The sequence below is a fragment of the Alosa alosa genome, chromosome 4 (genome assembly GCF_017589495.1).
Source record: "Alosa alosa isolate M-15738 ecotype Scorff River chromosome 4, AALO_Geno_1.1, whole genome shotgun sequence".
NCBI lineage: Eukaryota > Metazoa > Chordata > Actinopteri > Clupeiformes > Clupeidae > Alosa > Alosa alosa.
Window position 1 is genome coordinate 34,619,596 of NC_063192.1, and position 21,472 is coordinate 34,641,067.

At 47.6% G+C, this 21,472-nt stretch overlaps 1 protein-coding gene across 1 annotated transcript; it reads right to left on the reverse strand.

Moving 5' to 3' along the window:
- Positions 1–3,775: 3,775 nt before the first annotated feature.
- LOC125293934 (proline-rich protein 36) lies at positions 3,776–19,514 on the reverse strand. Its single transcript, XM_048242187.1, has 4 exons — positions 19,366–19,514; positions 12,073–12,290; positions 6,734–6,923; positions 3,776–5,888 (listed from the first exon to the last, which is right to left on the reverse strand). The coding sequence occupies exons 2-4, from the start codon at positions 12,175–12,177 to the stop codon at positions 3,850–3,852; spliced, it is 2,334 nt and encodes a 777-aa protein (XP_048098144.1). The 5' UTR covers positions 12,178–12,290; positions 19,366–19,514; the 3' UTR covers positions 3,776–3,849.
- Between the last annotated feature and the right edge of the window lie 1,958 nt (positions 19,515–21,472).

A 21,472-nucleotide genomic window follows, 5' to 3' on the forward strand; every position in this document is an offset into this window, starting at 1 on the left:
GCCAAATCACAATCCGATTATCATTGCTGAGGTGGCCTATAAGGTGGTTGGAAATAGTCTGTTTCTCCCCACTCCTCTATAAGCCCATTACATCCATCCTTGTCTGCAGATGTCAGTGATGGGCTTAATCGTGCAGAGTTGTGAACTGAATGAAGAAAAGGATCTCAAACTAAAACAGCTTAACAGCAGCTGGACTTGAGATCTTTGTGACTGTGAGAAAGTTAGTGGGAACGAAATGGCAGAAGGAGGAGATGGAGAAGAATGTATTCAATCGCCCTGACCCTTGACCTCTGTACCTGACCCTACCTTGATAAATATATGTCCTTGTGGATGGTTTGACCTCTGTAGTTTTGTTTGTTAAGCCTATTACTCCAGGCATTATTCTCTACTGGCTGGAAGGTTCTAAAAAAGAAATGGAATCCCAGCAATCTTTGGTCTTTGATTTAATTCATTATAGCGACTCTGGCATGTATATTGATAACCCAATGGAATTGACTTTGCGAATTTGGTAATTTAAACGTAGTAGTAGTTTCTCATGTTGATTGCCATGTTAAGTTGGCGCAGCTTCACATGTAGTGAGCTAGGCCTACTATTGCAGGGTGTCTGTGTAACTTAGCTTGCTACATTTAACTGGGTGGTAGCTTAACAAATCAAACATCAGAGGGCTACCGATGCTGCCACTCTCCACCTTCCTGTGGTATATGGGTGAAATTAAACACTTTCCTGTGGTATATGGGTGAAGTTTATCGGCTCAGTTGCGTGCGTTGCAGTGCCGTTGCCCAACTGAACTGTGGGTCCGTTGCGTCGCGTTGCTCCCGTCGAAAAGTGCAACTTTTGCTGCACCAAAAAATAGAAGGCACCAGCCAATCAAATGATGGTTATACTTCAAGTCATTTGCATAGCTACCGTCGGGAATACCCACTGGTATGCGTTGACGGAATGCAACTGTGTGTGGTAGCCAAAACGAAACGGAAGTTTAACACCTTCTTGTTGTATATGTTTGAAGTTAAACACCTTCCTGTGGTATATGGGGAAGTTAAACACCTTCCTGTGGTATATGGGGAAGTTAAACACCTTCCTGTGGTATATCAGGGAAGTTAAACACCTTCCTGTGGTATATAGGTGAAGTTAAACACCTGGTTTCTTTCAGCAAGTACAGTCAAGTACACTCACTGTACATTAACAATGAGAAGCTCTCACGTTGAAAACACCAGTAGAAGTTCTAGCTCTCACCCTATGAACACACCTGTAATGTTCTAGCTCACACCCTATGAACACACCTGTAAATGTTCTAGCTCACACCCTATGAACACACCTGTAGAAAGGGTTGGAGAGTTGCATATCAGGGCTTCAGCGTACGTATTACAGGTGAATCACTGCAGCAGCATTCTCTACCTGTCATGCCTGTATAATCTTTATCTGATGCGCCGCTGGGGTGAAATACCTGCTGCATTCCATTCCTCAGGCAGGTGAGCACACCTGAACACACCAATGATGCAGAGCCCTGACTCTGAGCCAGTGAACACACCTGTGCACACCTGAGACCAGACTGAACCAGAATGGAACCTCAGAATGGACCAGTGACAAGTCCTGCACTCCCTAGATTAAGATCCTATCAAGGAGCAGAACACAGAGATCAGAAGAAAGGCTTGGACCCCATTAACACACCTGTCCTCATACAGGCCTGAACACACACACACACACACACACACACACACACACACACACACACACACACACACACACACACACACACACACACACACCAAACCCCAAAATGCCAGTCTATGTTACATCGGAGTCCTGACAAAAAGAGCATTTCATATCCCCATGCAAAGAAAACCTCAGTGTACAATAGCATACCAGTTTAACAAAATTTACATTTATTTCGTTATATTTTAATACATTTTCAGAGCATCCCATGAGTCTGCCCATTGTGGGGTTAGTCACCCCATGCCTGTTTAGCATGCGGTCCTTCTGGGTATTCTAAGTCACCCCATGCCTGGTTAGCATGCGGTCCTTCTGGGTATTCTAAGTCACCCCATGCCTGGTTAGCATGCGGTCCTTCTGGGTATTCTAAGTCACCCCATGCCTGGTTAGCATGTGGTCCTTCTGGGTATTCTAAGTGACCCCATGTTCAGCATGTTAAAGTTCAGCAGTTCGGCTACAAACTCCTGCTCTGGATATTAACATGGCGGGCATTAAGACACGACATTAACATGGCGGGCGTTAAGACTCCTGCTCTGGACATTAACATGGTGGGCATTAAGACTCCTGCTCTGGGCATTAACATGGTGGGCATTAAGACTCCTGCTGTGGGCATTAACATGGTGGGCATTAAGACTCCTGCTCCATGGCTGGGCGCAAGACCTCTGCTCTGGACATTAACATGGTGGGCATTAAGACTCCTGCTCTGGGCATTAACATGGTGGGCATTAAGACTCCTGCTGTGGGCATTAACATGGTGGGCATTAAGACTCCTGCTCCTCCCCACCCCATTGGCCCCATCACAGTTCCCCATAAGCAACTCTAGTCCACTGCAGTGTGGTCAGTATGTCCAGCAGACTGTTGCCCCATAAGCAACTCTAGTCCACTGCAGTGTGGTCAGTATGTCCAGCAGACTGTTGCCCCATAAGCAACTCTAGTCCACTGCAGTGTGGTCAGTATGTCCAGCAGACTGTTGCCCCTCTCTCTTGGCCATGTAGATAAGAGGGCATGTCCAAGTTGGGGTGGATAGTTTAGTTCACATGAACTAAGACTAGTACTGGTCCAAGTTCTTTGGGCCGAATCAGGGGTTTAAACTGGTCCCGTCCCAGTGTGGCTGGATGCAGGGGACCACCGGCCCAGGGTCTGTGTTCTAGCAGGGTCTGTGTTCTCTGGGCCGGTGGTCCCCTGCTAGAACACAGACCCTGGGCAGGTAGTCCCCTGCTGGGTCTGTGTTCTAGCAGGGGACCACCGGCCCAGGGTCTGGGTTCTAGCAGGGTCTGTGTTCTAGCAGGGGACCACCGGCCCAGGGTCTGGGTTCTAGCTGGGGACCACCGGTCCGGGTCTGTGTTCTAGCAGGGGACCACCTGCCCAGGGTCTGTGTTCTAGCAGGGGACCACCGGCCCAGGGTCTGGGTTCTAGCAGGGTCTGTGTTCTAGCAGGGGACCAGCGGTCCAGGGTCTGGGTTCTAGCAGGGTCTGGGTTCTAGCTGGGGACCACCGGCCCAGGGTCTGGGTTCTAGCTGGGGACCACCGGTCCAGGGTCTAGGTTCTAGCAGGGGACCACCGGCCCAGGGTCTGGGTTCTAGCAGGGTCTGGGTTCTAGCAGGGTCTGGGTTCTAGCTGGGGACCACCGGCCCAGGGTCTGGGTCCTAGCTGGGGACCACCGGCCCAGGGTCTGTGTTCTAGCAGGGTCTGTGTTCTAGCAGGGGACCACCGGCCCAGGGTCTGGGTTCTAGCAGGGTCTGTGTTCTAGCAGGGGACCAGCGGTCCAGGGTCTGGGTTCTAGCAGGGTCTGGGTTCTAGCTGGGGACCACCGGTCCAGGGTCTGGGTTCTAGCTGGTGACGTAATCCAGTCACTGTGCCACGGTACTGGACCATGTACCATATAAAGTCATATTGTCCCGTGTGGTGCAGCTGGACGCTGCTATGTGTTCTGGTCCAGCGTGGCTGGATGCTTCTTGTTGTTCAGTGTTGATTCAGCTACACACACACACACACACACACACATATTCATACTCTAGTCCCTAAGTAGCCCCAGCTACACACACACACACACACACACACACACACACACACACACACATTCATACTCTAGTCCCTAAGTAGCCCCAGCTACACACACACACACACACACACACACTGTCTAGTCCTTAAGTAGGCCCAGTTTCCTGAGCGCCTCCCTGCGGTCCTCTTCATTACTGAGGGGGCTGATCTGAACACTGATGCCATGGGGACGGGGCGCCGAGCTGTTGGGGGATGTGTGTGTGTGTGTGTGTGTGTGTGCGTGTGCGGCGGGAGGGCTGGGCGGGAGATGATCTGGTATGTCCAGATCGTCCTGCTCGTCCTCATTGCCCCCCACTGGCGTCTCCGCTACCCCCTGACCACCCTCGTCAGAGCCAGAGGGCACCTGTCGAGGGGCCAGCCGCACTTGCACCGTCTTCCTCTGGGGGGCAGGAGAGAGCTTGGGGCTGGGTGTGTCTGCTGCAGGAGGCCTCAGGGAGGGCAGGGCCGGCTGAGCGGTCACCTCAGGTGTGGGCAGCGGACCGGAGGGTGGCGCCCACGACCTGCGTGACCTCGGCGAGAGGGAGTGGCCGGAGGCGGCACGGGAGTCTGGCTCGTCGCCCTTGAGCAGGCCCAGTTTGCGCAGCGCCTCCATGTGCACCTTCTGCGGGTCCATCAGAACCCGGTCAGGCGAGATGAGAGGACCGCTCACGGGGTCGGCCAACCGGTGCGGATTTAGGACGATGTTGGAGGGCAGTTTCTTGGGCTTGGGAGCGACGGTCGGCGGGCTCTTGGCGTCGCAGTACTCCTGTGGCGGCCGCGGCAGACCCTCGGCGGTGGGAGACGACTGGGCCGGGGCGGGGTGGGCCGGGGAGGCCGGCCGGCGAATGTGGACCACGGGGACGGATCCCGGCGCCTTCTTCATGGACGCCTTCTTCCGCAGCTTCTCCAGTTCACTGTAGGACAGCGGGCCTCTCTGGGAGGCGGGGCCAACGCTTTCCACGCCCCCTGCTCCGCCCGCCGCTCCGTTCGCTGTTTCGCTCTCGTTTGGAGGAGTCTGGGAAGGGGGGACTGCGCTCGGTGGATCAGGAGCTGGAATGTCAATTGTTGGAATAACGAGAGCTGGGATGTCTGGACTGGGAATTACTGGGATGGGATTATCAGGAGGATCTGGACTGTTGGGTGTTGCAATCTCTGGAGGTGGAATGACTATGTCTGGGAGCATAGCATCAAAGGTGACCCGGGCAGGGACATCTGGAGATGACATAACTGGAGGACGAATGCCGGATGCTGAGAAACTAGCGTCATTAGCATCCTGGGTCAAAACATCTGGAGATGGAATCACAGGAGCTGGAATATCAGACGCTGGAAAAGCGGGATTTGGGGCGTCCTCTGCCGGAACAGCTGGAGCTGGGATGTCTGCCAGGTTAATGTCTGAGGGCACGGGCGTCTCAGAGTCACTGTCCTCCGCTGGTTCATCCATGAAGGCCATGGGGGGCGGAATAAACTCCATGCCCCCTCCAGGAGGGGCGACCCCAGCAACCTGAGGGGCTTTGGGGGCATCCTCCACAGGTGTGGCGCTGGTGGCATCCTCACTGATACCCACTGCACTGGCACAGGCAGGGGTAGTTGTGAGGGTGGTGTCTGTGGGCACCTCTACAGGCATCTGGTGAGTAGTTGGGCCACCCGCGAGATTAGCAGAGATCAGTTGATCGGGATCACTGGTGTGTGTGCTCACAGGCCTCCCAGCTGCATCCGTGGTGCGCTCATCACCTATCAGCTCAGGTGAGTCCACGGCTTTATCCGTTGGCAATTCGAATGCATCAGTAATCAGTTTAGTAGAGGTCACCTCCAGTCCAGCAGGCATGACTTTACTTATATCGATTTCAACTGGGTCAGCAGCAGCAGAGTGTCCACTAGTCGAGACGGCAGCTGGCACAGTAATAAGTTTATCCATGGCGACAGCCTCCGGACCGGCATGTTTAGCGACAGCCGTGCCAGTAGTGGGGGGCGTTGGCGTGGGTGTTGGCTTGTGGTCCGCAGCTGAAGACGACGGTAATCTCGAGCGCAGGAGGCTAGGGCCGTTGGCCAGGAGTAAAGGTGTGGGCACCATGTAGCTCATCGATGGCTTGTGGTTTTTACCCATCACCTGGTTGGGATCGTCATGGCATCTGGACACATCTGGAAGACAACAAAACATTCAGTAATTATTACTATAACTTAAAGAGTCCAAGGATTCTCAGCCCCTTCAGATTTGGCGAAAAAGGACTGAATAGTACTCTACAAAGCCGCCTAAGAGCCAGCTAACACAATCTGAGTGACCTTACCTCAGGGTCTATGAGCTACACAGAACCGAATAGTACTCTACAGAGCAGCCTATGAGCCAGCTAACACAATCTGAGTAATCTTGCCTCAGGGTTTATGAGTTACACCTCAGGGTTTATGAGCTACAGAAATCTAATGTTTCAATGCCATCTTTGGATCTATTTGCCATTAAAGGTTAGCTGATCTCAAGGAGTGCTTCCTAAGCTGTGGTCTCTGTGGAGTGACAAAGCTTATCTTCTATGTTATCTTTCTTCATTTTCACACATGCTGGCAGGTCTACATGTTAGGACGTCCATGCATACTTACTGTTAAAGCAACACAATGGAGTTCTTTCACCATAAAATAACAACTCTTTTTGAAGCCACACTGACTTACAATAATGTGAGTGGAGACATTGCCAACACACACATAGAACGCCTGGCATTGCCAACGCACAGCTATGTAGCGTTATTGTCACAGTAAGAGCACTATGTAGCATTGTTGTCACGGTAAGACCACTATGTAGCGTTGTTGTCACGGGGAAGAGAACTATGTAGCGTTGTTGTCATGGTAAGAGCACTATGTAGCGTTGTTGTCACGTAAGTATTCTACCTTTAGCAAGTATTCTACCTTTAGCAAAACAACACATTAGCCAGATAGCAGGTATTCTACCTTTAGCAAAACAACACCTTAACCAGATAGTAGGTAGCAGGTGAACTTACCTTCCATCCGTGTGTGTGTAGGGAGACAGATGGTGACCTTGTCGGTGTGTGTGGGAGTTGGCGTGTATGGGTCAAGCTCGTCATTGGAAAGGCCACTGTCCTCCTCCAACTCCAGAGACTCAATGGTCTCTTCCAGAAACATCAGACTCGCTCTCACGTCAGGCGCAAAATACATAAGACTGTCATCACTCTGCAGAGAGAAGGGGAGAGAGAGAGAGGAGAGAGAGAGAGAGGAGGGAGGGAGAGAGGGGGAGAGAGAGGGAATGAGAGAGGGAATGAGAGAGAAGAGGGAATGAGAGAGGAGGAGAGAGAGAGGGGAGAGAGAGAGAGAGAGAGAGGAGGGAGGAGAGAGGGGGAGGGAGAGAGAGAGAGGGAGGGAGAGAGGGGGAGTGAGAGAGGGAGAGAGGAGGGAGGGAGAGAGGGGGAGTGAGAGAAAGAGGAGGGACTGTTTATCAGTGAAGCTACAGACAGTGTTTGTGTCGGACAGTGAAGCTACAGACAGTGTTTGTGTCGGACACTGCAGATTAAGGCTAATTCACTTTGGGCTTGGACACAACAAAGCCAATGGCCGACACCCTACAGGGTAACACACTGGCTTAAGTAATGAGCCAATGTCCTGTTGATATCTCACTCCAAGCATTCAGGGCAGAGTGGGGCCTGGAGGTCTCTGAAGCTAACCAACATGGCAGGTGACCGGGCACTAAGGTATTGATTGAGGAGGGTATATTTGGGTTTTTGGGTAGAAAAGGGTGCTAGAGTATTGGTTGAGGAGGGTGTATTTGGGTTGTTAGGTGGAAAAGGGTGCTAGAGTATTGGTTGAGGAGGGTATATTTGGGTTTTTGGGTAGAAAAGGGTGCTAGAGTATTGGTTGAGGAGGGTATATTTGGGTTGTTGTTTGGAAAAGGGTGCTAGAGTATTGATGGAGGAGAGTGTATTTGGGTTGTTGGGTAGAAAAGGCCATTGGGATGTTGAATGTGGGAGGGTACAGTACATTTGTCTAGTCAGGGAATAATCACCATTGGTAAGGTTCCCCCTTCACTGTAAAAGTGTGTTGGGGGCCTTGGTGAAAGAGGTACAGTGGGCATCGCTTTCAAATGACCACTTCATTCGCGCATTACGCGGCGTGAAGCTGCGTGAAGCTTTAGTACCACTTTCAGCCACTGTGCGCGTCGCTCTACCACTGTACATCGCCTGCCCGCGGTCCCTTCTGAAAAAGCAGTATCTACCATTAAACATAATTGTTGCCGAGTAATCCCAGCCTACTAATTCAATAACAAAATAAATCATGCATAATTAAACATTACCTGATTTAGGCTACTTGGGTATGGCTTAAGGCTTGACTACACGGTGGTAAATCTAAAAAATCGAAATCGAATTTGCTGTCTACATTATTGTCAGTGTTGGGGTTAACGCAACTACGCAAATCAAAACAGTGGTGTGATAATTGAGCCAGTAGAGAAATAACTGTTCAGAATTAATATGTAGCCTTGGGTAGGCTTCTGCAGAAAACAATGTTGTTGCCGATTTAATACTATCTGGCAACGTTTTTAACAGGCTACTTAATAGAGGCTTAGACAACTATGACCCACGCTTTGGTTTCGTAGAATTAATTTGCCCTACTTCTTGACTGCAATGTAGTCAATTGACTGCTTGACATGTCATTTTTATTTTCTGTACAATAAACAAATACATCTGCTTTATGCCGCAGAATTACATTCATATTTGGAACTTACATAGTCCAATGAATCGCTCCACCACGCTTAGTGTTTCCCAAAACCATAGTAGCAACGAACGCTCGCGAACCACTATCGAAGTTGTGTAGTTACAACTACACCTCTCGACATGTGGTAGAATGCTAGAAGCATAGTTCCAGGGATCTTCATGTCAAAGACGCCACTGACGCCAGTTATTTGTTTGCAAATTAATAATTATAAATATATTTAGGTTTCTAATTGATATTTACACTTCTAACCACCATACATCCATATTTTAAAATGCCCAAGGCAGAAAATACATGAATTAAAAAAAGTCAATTTGCAGCCATGTGCACGTAAGTAAAAGTCACACACTTGCAGATAATAATAAGGTGGTGCGACTTTTGACGAAGTCAGCTGAGAATATGTAGCCTTTGATTTTCATGCGTGGGGAGGGGGGGGGTCCTTGTTAGTTTACGCAAACCAAGCCAAGAAGGCTGATTCTGATTTTGATAATATGATCTGCACAAAGATAAACTTAGGTAAACAACGATGTCAATATTGTTGTCAACGCCTTAACCCAGATTCAACTTGGACAGGGGACTGGTAACTGCTGTGCAACGGCTGTCATCTGCCGCCTTAACGCAATGCGCCACAGAAGTATGTGCAGGTGCCCGCTCACGCTACTAAACGCCATTAACCACCTTAGTCCAGACTACTGAAGTTTGGAAACTATCATGGTCCAAACTTACAGTACTATGTAAGTACGACAGTTTTGGGAAACAGTCGTAACTTACATGTTGGTTAGTTGAACGATGCATCCTGTCCAGTAAAAGGCTAACCTCCGTAGTTGTACGGGAAACGCCCCCCAGATCAGCTTGTAGGCCATTAGCAATCTGTTTATTTTATTTTATGAAGCCTACACAGTATATCACATGCCACATTCACTTTCAATAGACAGATGCAATAGCCATTGGTCAAGTATTGAGTATAAAGCAATTAAGATAGTACCCTATACAAAAAGTACTTCATACTATCATAAAAAAAAAACTATTGCAGATAGTTAAGAAGGAGACATAAAGCGTGAGCATGCCACACTATCCACAGCTGTGGTAGCGGGGGTAGGAGGATTACTGTTAGCGCAGGATTTATATAAAATTCTTCAACAGAAGGCCTGCCTCGAATGCAGGCTTGTGGTTTGCGCAGCCTACAGTAAGTAGGTCTAGTGAGTTAGGAGTCCTCTAGACTTCTTTTCAGCTGTCTCAGAGGTGGAAAGTTGCGTTCGTTGGGGGCAGGGCCGGGTTAACAATTCATAGACTCTTGGGAACAAATGTCTGATGGCCCCCCCTGCCCCCCAGCCAACGTGAATCGGGCGGTCAGTTAGGCCTATCGTGAAGATTTGTATGGCCATTTAAGGCACGAGCGCATCTGTGAGGCCAAGCCTCACCAAGTAGCCCGTTTGTTTACAACTAACATTACATTTAATTAAACTGCTTATAGGCTATGCTGAAATAGTTTCAACATTTTGAATATCAGTGTCAGGTGAATTAGGAAATGCCTTATGGCTGAAAGCTGCTTGGGATCCCCCCTGTCAAGCAATAACCATACAAAAAAGTTAAAACAGATGACATGATGCGATCACTGACATAATGCGAAATAATATAGCCTAGATATTCCAATATAGTCGAATACATGTGTTTATTTTAGAGGGGATATTCGAACGTAATTTTTGAGCAATTTTGACAGCCCCCGGTGAGTGGGGGTCGCTATAATGCGTGTGAAATAGCACCATTGAGTAGCCTATGCGAAATAGCCTTAAAATCGTTCCGGTGTTGTGTGCCTTCTGGTTTCTCCACCTACTGGTTTCCTTGCGCATGCATGCTCTGCAGCAGTTGTCAGACATTCACAAACAAGTTGTTTTAGGCGGTTTGAAGTCGCTTTTCATACGCCATGAGCGGCTACATTACAGCCACTCGGACAAAAGACATGTAAAAAATGTATGTTTTGAAAACTAGCATTAAACTGGATTCGATCCCGCAAAAGCAACACACGTGTGACTCTCTCCACCCTGATTCCCTACTCTTTGAGCCAACTAATATGTTACGCGAATCAATTAACTATTGTAGGCTACCATTAATTAATAATGTAGGCAACACCCAGGTAACATGTTGTCCAGGCTATCTGAAAGAAGGGGTTGCCTCTCATCAACAACAACTGGTTACGTTGGGCTGCTACAGTCGTCAGTGCACTGTGCACAGTAGGCCTATGCTACTCTTTGTGGTTGATCAACTAAAAATAAAAGATGTATTTGGTGATGACGTTATTGTAGGCCTAGTAGACCTAAATTCTAAAGGGTTGAATGAAGGGAGTTTGCAAAAATTAGTGTATTTTTCAAGTCAATAAACATTCTTAATTTTCGAATGTCTTTGTCAGGAACATTTGACTTTTAAAACCATAGGCCTGGTAGTCGCCAGACAAGGAGTTATAAGATAAAGGCAATACCATTTGTGTCACCTAATGCAGTTCAGTGAATTAGCAAGATACCATCAGAAGGCAAACAATCATAAAGCACAGTGCGGCTTCCCCCCGCGATAAAGCTGTCTGGCCAGTTGTTGTAGGCTAGATTTGGCGCAGTTCTTTCTATCTGCTTACTTTTTGTGAGTTAAGCGACCACCTAGGCTATGTTATAGACATTCTATGAGGTACCAGTGTTTATTCATTAAAGCACGTAGTTGTGTAATCAGAAGTGTGGTTTGCATGATCCTGTTTCAGATCAACAACTTGGCAAAATCAGTGTGTGGCATGACCTTAATCTGCGCTAAACAAGTGAAAGTGAGGATGGCATGCTGCAGTGGAGGAGGGTGTGGTGTGGGCAGCTCACACTGACCAGAGCGGACAGGACGATGCACGATGAAGAACTAGAGAGGGTGGACGTGAAGCGGACTGGACGATGATGCACTTGGACAGGAATGTGAATGTGGGGTGGAACAGAGACTTTCTAATGAGACACAGCACTAAAAGAATCCTCCATAGAAATGCTTGGGGTTAGTCTGTAACGCCAATAGAATGTTGTCTACACATATCTCTCCCCTTCCTGCAATGTAAGTAACCCTTACATATGCCTTCCCATTCACTTGAATAGGAAAATAGCTGCCCGATAACTGCCCAAAGTGCGTTACCAAGATGGCCGCCGATAACTGCCCAAAGTGCGTTACCAAGATGGCCGCCGATAACTGCCCAAAGTGCGTTACCAAGATGGTCGCCGATAACTGCCCAAAGTGCGTTACCAAGATGGCCGGATGGAACTTGCCTATAAGGACTGAAATGGCCAAAGGAACTGGGTTGTAGGTCACTGGGTGACAGGTACAGGGAGAGGTGCTGATGTTTGAAACAGCTTTGAGTCATGAAGCAACTGTTTTAATGAGTCACTTAGGTAATAGTGAGCTCTTTGTTAGTTTGAGGTGACACACACCCCTGTGCACAAACTCTCTCTCTCTCACACACACACACTCTCTCTCTCTCTCTCACACACACACACTCTCTCTCTCTCTCACACACACACACTCTCTCTCTCTCTCTCTCACACACACACACTCTATCTCACACACACACACACACACACACTCTCATTCTCTCTCCACTCACATGATTAGAGTCCATGCTGATTACACTGTCATAGCTCCCAGCGCTGTCCTTTGAGATGACCGTTTCCATGGCAACACCACCTGGCCAGGTGTCACTCTTAGACATGGCCCAGAATGGGAGCCGTGATTGGTGGAATCCTACAGACGACCAATCAGGAGGCAGGGCCCACAGCACAGGGCCAATCAGGAGGCAGCACAGGGACAATCAGTTGACAAGACCTGGAGAGAAAGCACACATGTAATTCAGAGGTGTACAATGGAAATGCTGCAGACAAGATGTACTCATGCACTAGGTCTGTGACACTACTGCAAATCAAGCCAAAGAGAGGGAGTGGATGTGATGATAGACTCAGAACACAGCATCAGAAACAAGGAAGAGAAAACATCAACACCTGCTTCCTTAAAAAGATGCTACTTACAACATCATTGAACTCACTGAACTTTAACAGAGTAACAGCAAAATCACAGATTTCTTTCTATATCTTGTGCTGAGATGTTCTGAACAGCGCCATATTTGATGTGTATGGTCACGCTGAAGGCCTCTGGGGGCATGCCAAGTTCCATGACATTCTGTCCATGGGGGGCCATGAAACAGATGAAATGGTACGAGTACATCTAGTGACTGTGCACCCAGTACATCTAGTGACTGTGCACCCAGTACATCTAGTGACTGTGCACCCATCGGCTTGTAGATGGTGGTGTTGAGTGAAGGGTTGCTGGTAGGGAATGGTGACACTCACACAGTACTCTCACACACACACACACACACACACACACACACACACACACACTTACATACACATGAAAAGAGACAAATTGATAGTTTGTATGGTAAAAAAAAGTGATGTTAATTTTTATGTAACTCCATTGCCGAGCACTTTTTTGCTTTAAAATCATATAAAGATTTAATTTCACCAAGCAGTAAGTGATTTGCTAAATTTAATTTCAGTAATTGTTGAGTGGCACCAACAAATCTAGTGGGAGAGTAACTCTGTTACCGCGTGATCTTCCCCTGTTGTCTCTGTGTGTGTCGGGAGCCTTAAAGCGATGGTTCAGAGTTATTTCACCCTAGGGTCCTTTGCACCATGACCCCGAGCCAAACACCCTCCCAGAACCTGTTACTATCTGCTACTATACCGCTGCGTCAACGTTACTTCCATGATTTGGGAAAAGCCTGTAAAAGTCCTGGCAGGAAGCGATTACATCAACGTTTTTTGGTATATCCAGTTTTTAATATATTTTTTTTCGAAGTGTTTACAACTTAGTGTTAACTAATAATTGTTGCAAACTGGTACTACGAACAAAATATTAGTGCATTCCTGGATTTACATCCTTATGCATGCTTCCTGCCAGGACTTTTACGGGCTTTTCCCAAATCACGGAAGTAACGTAGACGCAGCGGTAGATAGTAGCAGATAGTAGCATCCATCAGGCAAGTGTTTAAATAAACTCCTGGTGTACTTACAAACTTTTCAATGCCTCGTTTATGGGTAAAGAACATCCTGTTTTGTAAGTTTCGTACCATTCAGGGCATTATTAGTGGGGTCATTTACGAGATAAAAGTAGGTTCCATTACGCCTGCAGAAAGTCATTAGTTTCTGACAGAGCTACTCGACCAGGGCTGGACCAAGGGAGAACAGGTTCTGGGAGGGTGTTTGGCTCGGGGTCATGGTGCAAAGGACCCTAGGGTGAAATTACTCCGAACCATCGCTTTAAGAGCACCCCCCACACCCCCCCGGCTCTCACCTCCAGAGCTAAATCTTCTGCTGGACCGCCCTGTACTGCCCTGTGTTCATGGGGACTGCCAGCTCAGGATTAAACCCATGGGCACCCAGCCAGCTTTCACTTAATCCATACACACACACACACACACACACACACTCAAACAGGCACACACACACACACTTAACCACACACTAGCTAACAGGCACACACACACACACACACAGACACCACATACACTCAAATAGGCACACACACACACTTAACCACACACTAGCTAACAGGCACACTTACACACACTCATACATACACACACACTCAGTAATTAACAATAACACTGTCACACACAACATGTACACTCACTCTCACATACACACAGTGGGCAGCCGTGGCCTACTGGTTAGCACTTCGGACCTGTAACCGGAGGGTTGCCGGTTTGAACCCCGACCAGTAGGTGCGGCTGAAGTGCCCTTGAGCAAGGCACCTAACCCCTCACTGCTCCCCTCGAAAGGCCAGTTGTTGCAGGCAGCTCACTGCTACCGGGATTAGTGTGTGCTTCACCTCACTGTGTGTTCACTGTGTGCTGTGTGTGTTTCACTAATTCACGGATTGGGATAAATGCAGAGACAGAATTTCCCTCATGGGATCAAAAGAGTATATATACTTATACTTATACACTCAATGATGGTGTACTCTCTAACACACACACACACATCACCAAAGGCACACTCCCACACAGGTAGACTCCCTAACACTAACAAACAAACAAACAAACAAACACACACACACACACACACACACACACATCACCAAAGGCACTTTTCCATACAGGTAGACTCCCTAACATTAATACAAACACACACATCACCAAAGGCACTTTTCCATTCAGGTAGACTCCCTAGCAACACACACACACACATCACCAAAGGAACACTCCCTTACAGGTACACTCATGAACAGGTCAGCCCATGTTCTACTGGAGTGTAATCAGCCCATGTTCTACTGGAGTGTAAACAGCCCATGTTCTACTGGAGTGTAATCAGCCCATGTTCTACTGGAGTACAGGCAGCCCATGTTCTACTGGAGTGTAAACAGCCCATGTTCTACTGGAGTGTAAACAGCCCATGTTCTACTGGAGTACAGACAGCCCATGTTCTACTGGAGTGTAAACAGCCCATGTTCTACTGGAGTACAGACAGCCCATGTTCTACTGGAGTGTAAACAGCCCATGTTCTACTGGAGTGTAAACAGCCCATGTTCCACTGACTAACGCAACCTGAAGCCACAGACCCCAGACCTGATGTGGCCCTGATGTGGCCCTGATGAATGCCAACTATCGGCTATCTGACTCCAAGACAAAGCTCATCTGCTCATCTCAGCTCAAAGATGCACACCATTCACACAACGCCAGACACAAAGACACACACACTCACACTCCACCCAGCACACACACACCCATACATGATCACAAAGCACCACTATCACAGCTACTGGTGTCAGTGGAAAGTTCTGCTAATGACTGAAACTGCAATCTAACAAAGCGGATCGCACAGACACACCCTGCAAGCTTTAATAGCTTTGTTTCAAACAGGCCTAACACTTTATCACAGAACTGTATTGGTTAGTTCCACACACACCTGTGACTGGTGGTGGTTGTACTGAGGACTGCCCCCTCTTCCGCTTCGGGTGCCTAGGTTAAGAGTGCTGTATGAAGGTCATGTGTTGCTGTTGTTGTTGTTGTTGCCGTCAGTAGTGAGCTATGCTAATTACTGCATTGTCACAAAGTGACACGCTCAACATTGCTCATCCTGTCCATCACCAAGGCCGTGCCTCTCTCACAAATAACCACCCTGTTTCTGCACCAGCGCTGAAGAGGTTAGATAGGCCCAGGCACGGGCAATACAGCACAGTCCACACAGACACAACATCCTGGTGCAGCACAGCATGGCCGTGTGGCCGGAGGTCGTCATTGGCACCGTGCACACACTGTGTGCAGAACAAATCCCCAGAGGTCTCCTCCGGCCTTAACCCACACACTCAGGCCTTAACCCACACACTCAGGGAAGACTCTATGCCTTACACTTGCAATAGCCATTAACTCAGCTGAGCCAAGAACTCCATCGGCAGCCATAACGTCTGGGGCCTGGCCCGCATGCGGTCCAGAGTAGGTCAGATCCGTCTGGGGCCTGGCCCGCATACGGTCTGGAGTCGGGTTCCTCCGTGTGGAACCTGCTGGGCGAGTGTGGAGAGTCCTCGCCAGGAACACGGTGGATCCGCTGTGGAATGCTGTTTTTCCAGTTCCACTCCAATTTTCCCCTTTGCTTTGCTGATCACTCCCACCCTCCCAGCTCAACGCAATTTAAGCTAATGCAAGACAACTCAATTTAACTCAATTCCAGCTAATTCAACTCAATTCAAGCTAATTCAACTCAATTCACAATTCAAGCTAATTCAACTCAATTCAATTAAACTCAACTCAACTAAATTCAACTCAATTCAATTCAACTCAATTCAATTCAAGCTCATTCAGCTGAGTCGCTGTGTCAGCATTGCTGTTTGGATATCGTCATGGTAATACATCAATCAAAATTGAACTCTAGTATGTTATGTAATGTAATTTTTCTGTTAAAATCTCTCATATCAGATCACATGACACAGGTGGTGTTAGTGGTCACATGACACAGGTGGTGTTAGTGGTCACATGACACAGGTGGTGTTAGTGGTCAGTGTTCACATGACACAGGTGGTGTTAGTGGTCACATGACACAGGTGGTGTTTAGTGGTCACATGACACAGGTGGTGTTAGTGGTCACATGACACAGGTGGTGTTTAGTGGTCACATGACACAGGTGGTGTTTAGTGGTCACATGACACAGGTGGTGTTTAGTGGTCACATGACACAGGTGGTGTTAGTGGTCACATGACACAGGGACAAAGAGACCAGACCCTGGGGAATGGAAATGGAGGGGGCTGAACAGGTAACCTTATATGTGTGTGTGTGTGTGTGTGTGTGACCCCTCCACCCACCACCACCACCAGGAATGAGTGATCACGTGGGGTGTAGAACAGGTGGGGGGGGGGGCATGAGCTCGGGCTCTGAGGCCTCAGCAGCAGCTAGGAGAGGAATGCGGCCTCCCCATGCCAGCCTCCATCCCATGCCAGCCTCCATCCCATGCCATGCCAGCCTCCATCCCCATGCCATGCCAGCCTCCATCCCCATGCCATGCCAGCCTCCATCCCATGTTAATTATTTACAGTATATAAACACTGAGGTGCAGCCAAGCACAGCCAAGCACAGCACGGCACAGCAATACTGCACAGCACAGCACAGCACACCGCATGGCACGGCACTGCACGGCAAGGCACAGCTAACGGCACGGCACAGCACGGCACAGCACAGCAAAGCGCGGCCGAGGGAAACAGGAACTCTGGCTGACTGGCGCCGGGCAGCGCAGTCCGAGCCTCAATGAGCTTTAATTACTGACTGCAGCTCCAACCATACAGCCTGCAGCTCTAACCACACAGCCTACAGCCTGCAGCTCCAACCATACAGCCTGCAGCTCCAACCATACAGCCTGCAGCCTGCAGCTCCAACCACACAGCCTGCAGCTCTAACCACACAGCCTGCAGCTCCAACCATTCAGCCTGCAGCCTGCAGCTCCAACCACACAGCCTGCAGCTCCAACCACACAGCCTGCAGCTCTAACCACACAGCCTGCAGCCTGCAGCTCCAACCACACAGCCTGCAGCTCTAACCACACAGCCTGCTGGGCTCACAGCAGCAACACGGATAGTAATCAGAGCAGATAGATCAGGTGCACACACACCACACACACGGACACACACACACACACACACACACACACACACACACACACACACACGCACGCACGCACGCACACCACACACACACACACACACACACACACACACGCATGCACGTACGCACACACGCACACACACATACTTACAACTTCAACACAACTTCACCTCGAAGGTCAGTGCGACGTATGTAAAGACTTTCAGTTATCTAGCTGTATGGCCTCCCCACAGCAGATATGAGGAAATACTGCCTGAATATTGAAGTCATGAATTGAAACATATTCAGTAAATTATACTGCCTGGATGTAACACTGAAAAGAGTCATGAATTGAAACATATTCAGTAAATTCCCGTCTGTATGTTAAAAATGTGTACAATCAGGTGTTGCAACATCTTACAAGTCAAGCGCGTGTAATGATTTAAAAGTCATGTGGTCCGAAGGCAAACAACAAATATTGGGAAAGAGGCCCACTGTGCCACTGTGTGTGTGTGTGTGTTTGTGTGTGTGTATGTGTGTTTGTGTGTGTGTGTGTGTGTGTGTGTGTGTGTGTGTGTGTGTGTGCTTAGAAGCTAGGCATAACTATCTGTGAATGTGTGAGACAGTATGAACATGACAGACAAGTACATGTCTTGCTTGTGGCTTTAAGTGTCTGTGTGTATGTGTGTGTGTGTGTGTGTTTGCCTGTGCTTGGAAGCTAGGCATGAGTATTTGTGAATGTGTGAGACAGTATGAACATGACAGACAAGTACATTGTGGCTTTAAGTGTGTTTGTGTGTGTGTGTGTATGTGCTTCCCTGCTCATTGGAACGTGCTTCCACTGATCTGTGTGTGTGTGTGTGTGTGTGTGTGTGTGTGTGTGCTTCCCTGCTCATAGGAACGTGCTTCATCTGATCTGTGTGTGTGTGTGTGTGTGTGTGTGTGCTTCCCTGCTCATAGGAACGTGCTTCATCTGATCTGTGTGTGTCTGTGTGCGTAAATGTCTATTCATTTTGGTAGAGCACCTGCGCACGCACGCACGCACGCACACACACACACACACACACTGGGAGATTGGCATGTGTTGTGACGGCATTGTCTGTTCCAGGCTTGTGTCGGGCGTCTCCTTCAGGTATGTGAGTCAGGCACCATCCCTCTATCCAGTCACATAGGAATGACAAACATCTGGGGAGCACGCTGTGCTAACTGAGCTTTTAAAACTGGTTATATCTGAACCATCCCAGCGTCACTCACACACACACACTCGCAGATCCAATATTGAGCACTGAACAAATACAGTTGCTGAAACTGCTCCATGCCTCTAAACCTAATAGTGTTTTAGGGATGCAAATTATGCAAATATCCCAGAATTAATGCCTTGATATCATCCCTACATTAGTGCTATTACACATTCCAATCTCTGAAAGAAAGAGACGTCATCTTTTTAGCAAACATTGCTGACATATCACCTGACAACAGACTTTATACAAAAGTTTAAATTCCCAAAGGATTGTCTTTAAAAAGCATATCTAAAGAACGAGCGACGGGAGAAACACATCAATATTGCTCCAACAAATGACACATCAATTATCCAATCACCAAACTAACTACACAGAACAATTAAAAGTCCTCTAAAATGACCTCGGAACAACTGCGAAGAGAGCTAAGGCCACTATTTACTGTAAACAGTACATAGGAAGACTCAAACGAGAGATAGGTCGCGAGGCAGGGAATTTCGCGCGCCTGCAAGCCTCATCGGTGTGTGCAACTTACCACTTTCTCGCGGATCCGCACTACTTTTCCCGCTCTGTTCATCTGTCGAGAAACTGCGATGAAACTGAAGACATTCTGTTGCGTATTTCCTCTGTTCATCCGATGCAAATTAAAGTCTCCCTTCTCCAGGGAACGCACCGACGATCTATTCCCAGGTAAACGCAGTGTAGCTCTGTAGCCAATCCGGAGTCTTCGTCACACCCTATCCCCCCGGAGGACCAATGAGCGCTTACTGTTCCACTTGCTGTCCCGTCAGATACCATTACAGGTGGTTGGCACAAGTTGTAGAGAACAGACAATCTGTCAAACAAATCAAACAGGTTCGGGTGTGACTTCACGCCGATTACATCTATTATCCATCTCAATTGCCATTGCTAGGGGAAAAAACGTCGTTGGAATTCAGTCCTTCGAAGGCTTGGGAAATATTTAGTCTGGTTGGCTATTGCGCGCGCCTGGCATTTGATGAATCATACGCAAAAGCATTAGTCTCGTTCCCGTTCAATAACGGTCATTAAACATTAAAGGTCATTACACATATTTAAAACAGAACAGAACATGCGAGTCCCATCTCACAACATTAATTAATGTATCATACAAATAAAATATTACAGATGCCTCAGCACACAAATATTTGTTCTGGTTAGCCTAATGCAATAGGCGTTTTGCTGAGTGAAGGAGGCCCATAGAAAGGAATCATCCCAGACAACATATCCTAGAGGTATCCTAGAGGTAGGTATGTTTGATTTTGTACTAAATCTTTCACCAAATCTCATTTTGGTTTATACTGCATTGTCCTACTGACTCATCCGGTCTGTATATACTTGTAAGACCTCAGACTACTGTGGATATTGTGGAATGGAAAAGATACAATAGTGTTGTAATAGTTCCAGTTTTTTAATCAATCACACACACACATGGCCCTCTGTGTGTGTGTGTGTGTGTGTGTGTCTATACAAACACCACACTGTACAAATGGACTGGTTCAATGACGAAAACACCAACAATATCACTTTCTGTAATATTCCAAATACCCCAGATATCACCATTATAGATGGCAACACTAATAATGTGACTATTGTTGAAATAGGATGTTCTTTTGATTTGTACATGCATTTGTTTTAACTCCAAGCTGTTGAAATATCAGCCACATGCTGACAACATCACAAATATGGGGTTTCAAAGCATATCATTCTTGTTTTTGGGAGTCTTGGGCACGTGCACAAACTTGTCTTACGCGGACTGCAACTGTGTGGACTAAGCAAGCCAATTGCAAAAAAAACTTCTGCAATAATAAGTACTGCAAAGTTTCTGCAATAATAGGTAGTTTATCCATCTGGAAGCGGCAACGCCATGTTTACCCATAATCATGCAGTTCAGAATGAAAAAAAAGCACAATGCATTCTGTGTTTGATCAGACCTGCCTAAGTGTAACGTTGGATCTGTGAATCTTCCTCTGTGTTAAGGTTCAAATAAAAGCATTAAAATGTGTGTGTGTTAGTCTATTAGTCTTATTTTTTCACTGACAGAAAACCGGTTCTGTTTGTGTTCACAAAGCAGCATTTGAACCGTTCAGAGCATTTCAACCAAACAAATAACGGTTAAGAACGTGGCACCTTATTGGTTCAGAGTTCAGAACAGGTGACTTAACCTCCACTCTGAGACGCTGAGTCAGTGAGCAGTGGGACTAAGACGTTTAAGACAAACAAACGGGGCTCTGCCTTTTCTCCCAGGTGAATATAACAGTTTAAAGGAGAAATTCGGCCGATTTTTATATGGATCTTGATCGTAAGACGTCGCCGAGTACTGTCAATAGGAAAAATAACGACCAAAATCGGTGCTGGAGTAGCTGCAACTAATGGCCAGTACATTGAGCTCCAATACTAGGTCTGGGGGCATCATTTAAACATGGCTTTTTTTTTGTCTCTTAACAGATTAAAAATGTCATTAAAAGGCTTGTACAATATGAGTCCTTACGTGACAAAACGATGCATTTCCTACTCATTAGCTGTGAAGAAAGTGTTTAATTTCAAAGTTTGTACTGTGAAAATGTCCATTAGACCTTAGACCCACAAGACAACATTGGCCTTGTGTACAGAATGAAAATGCT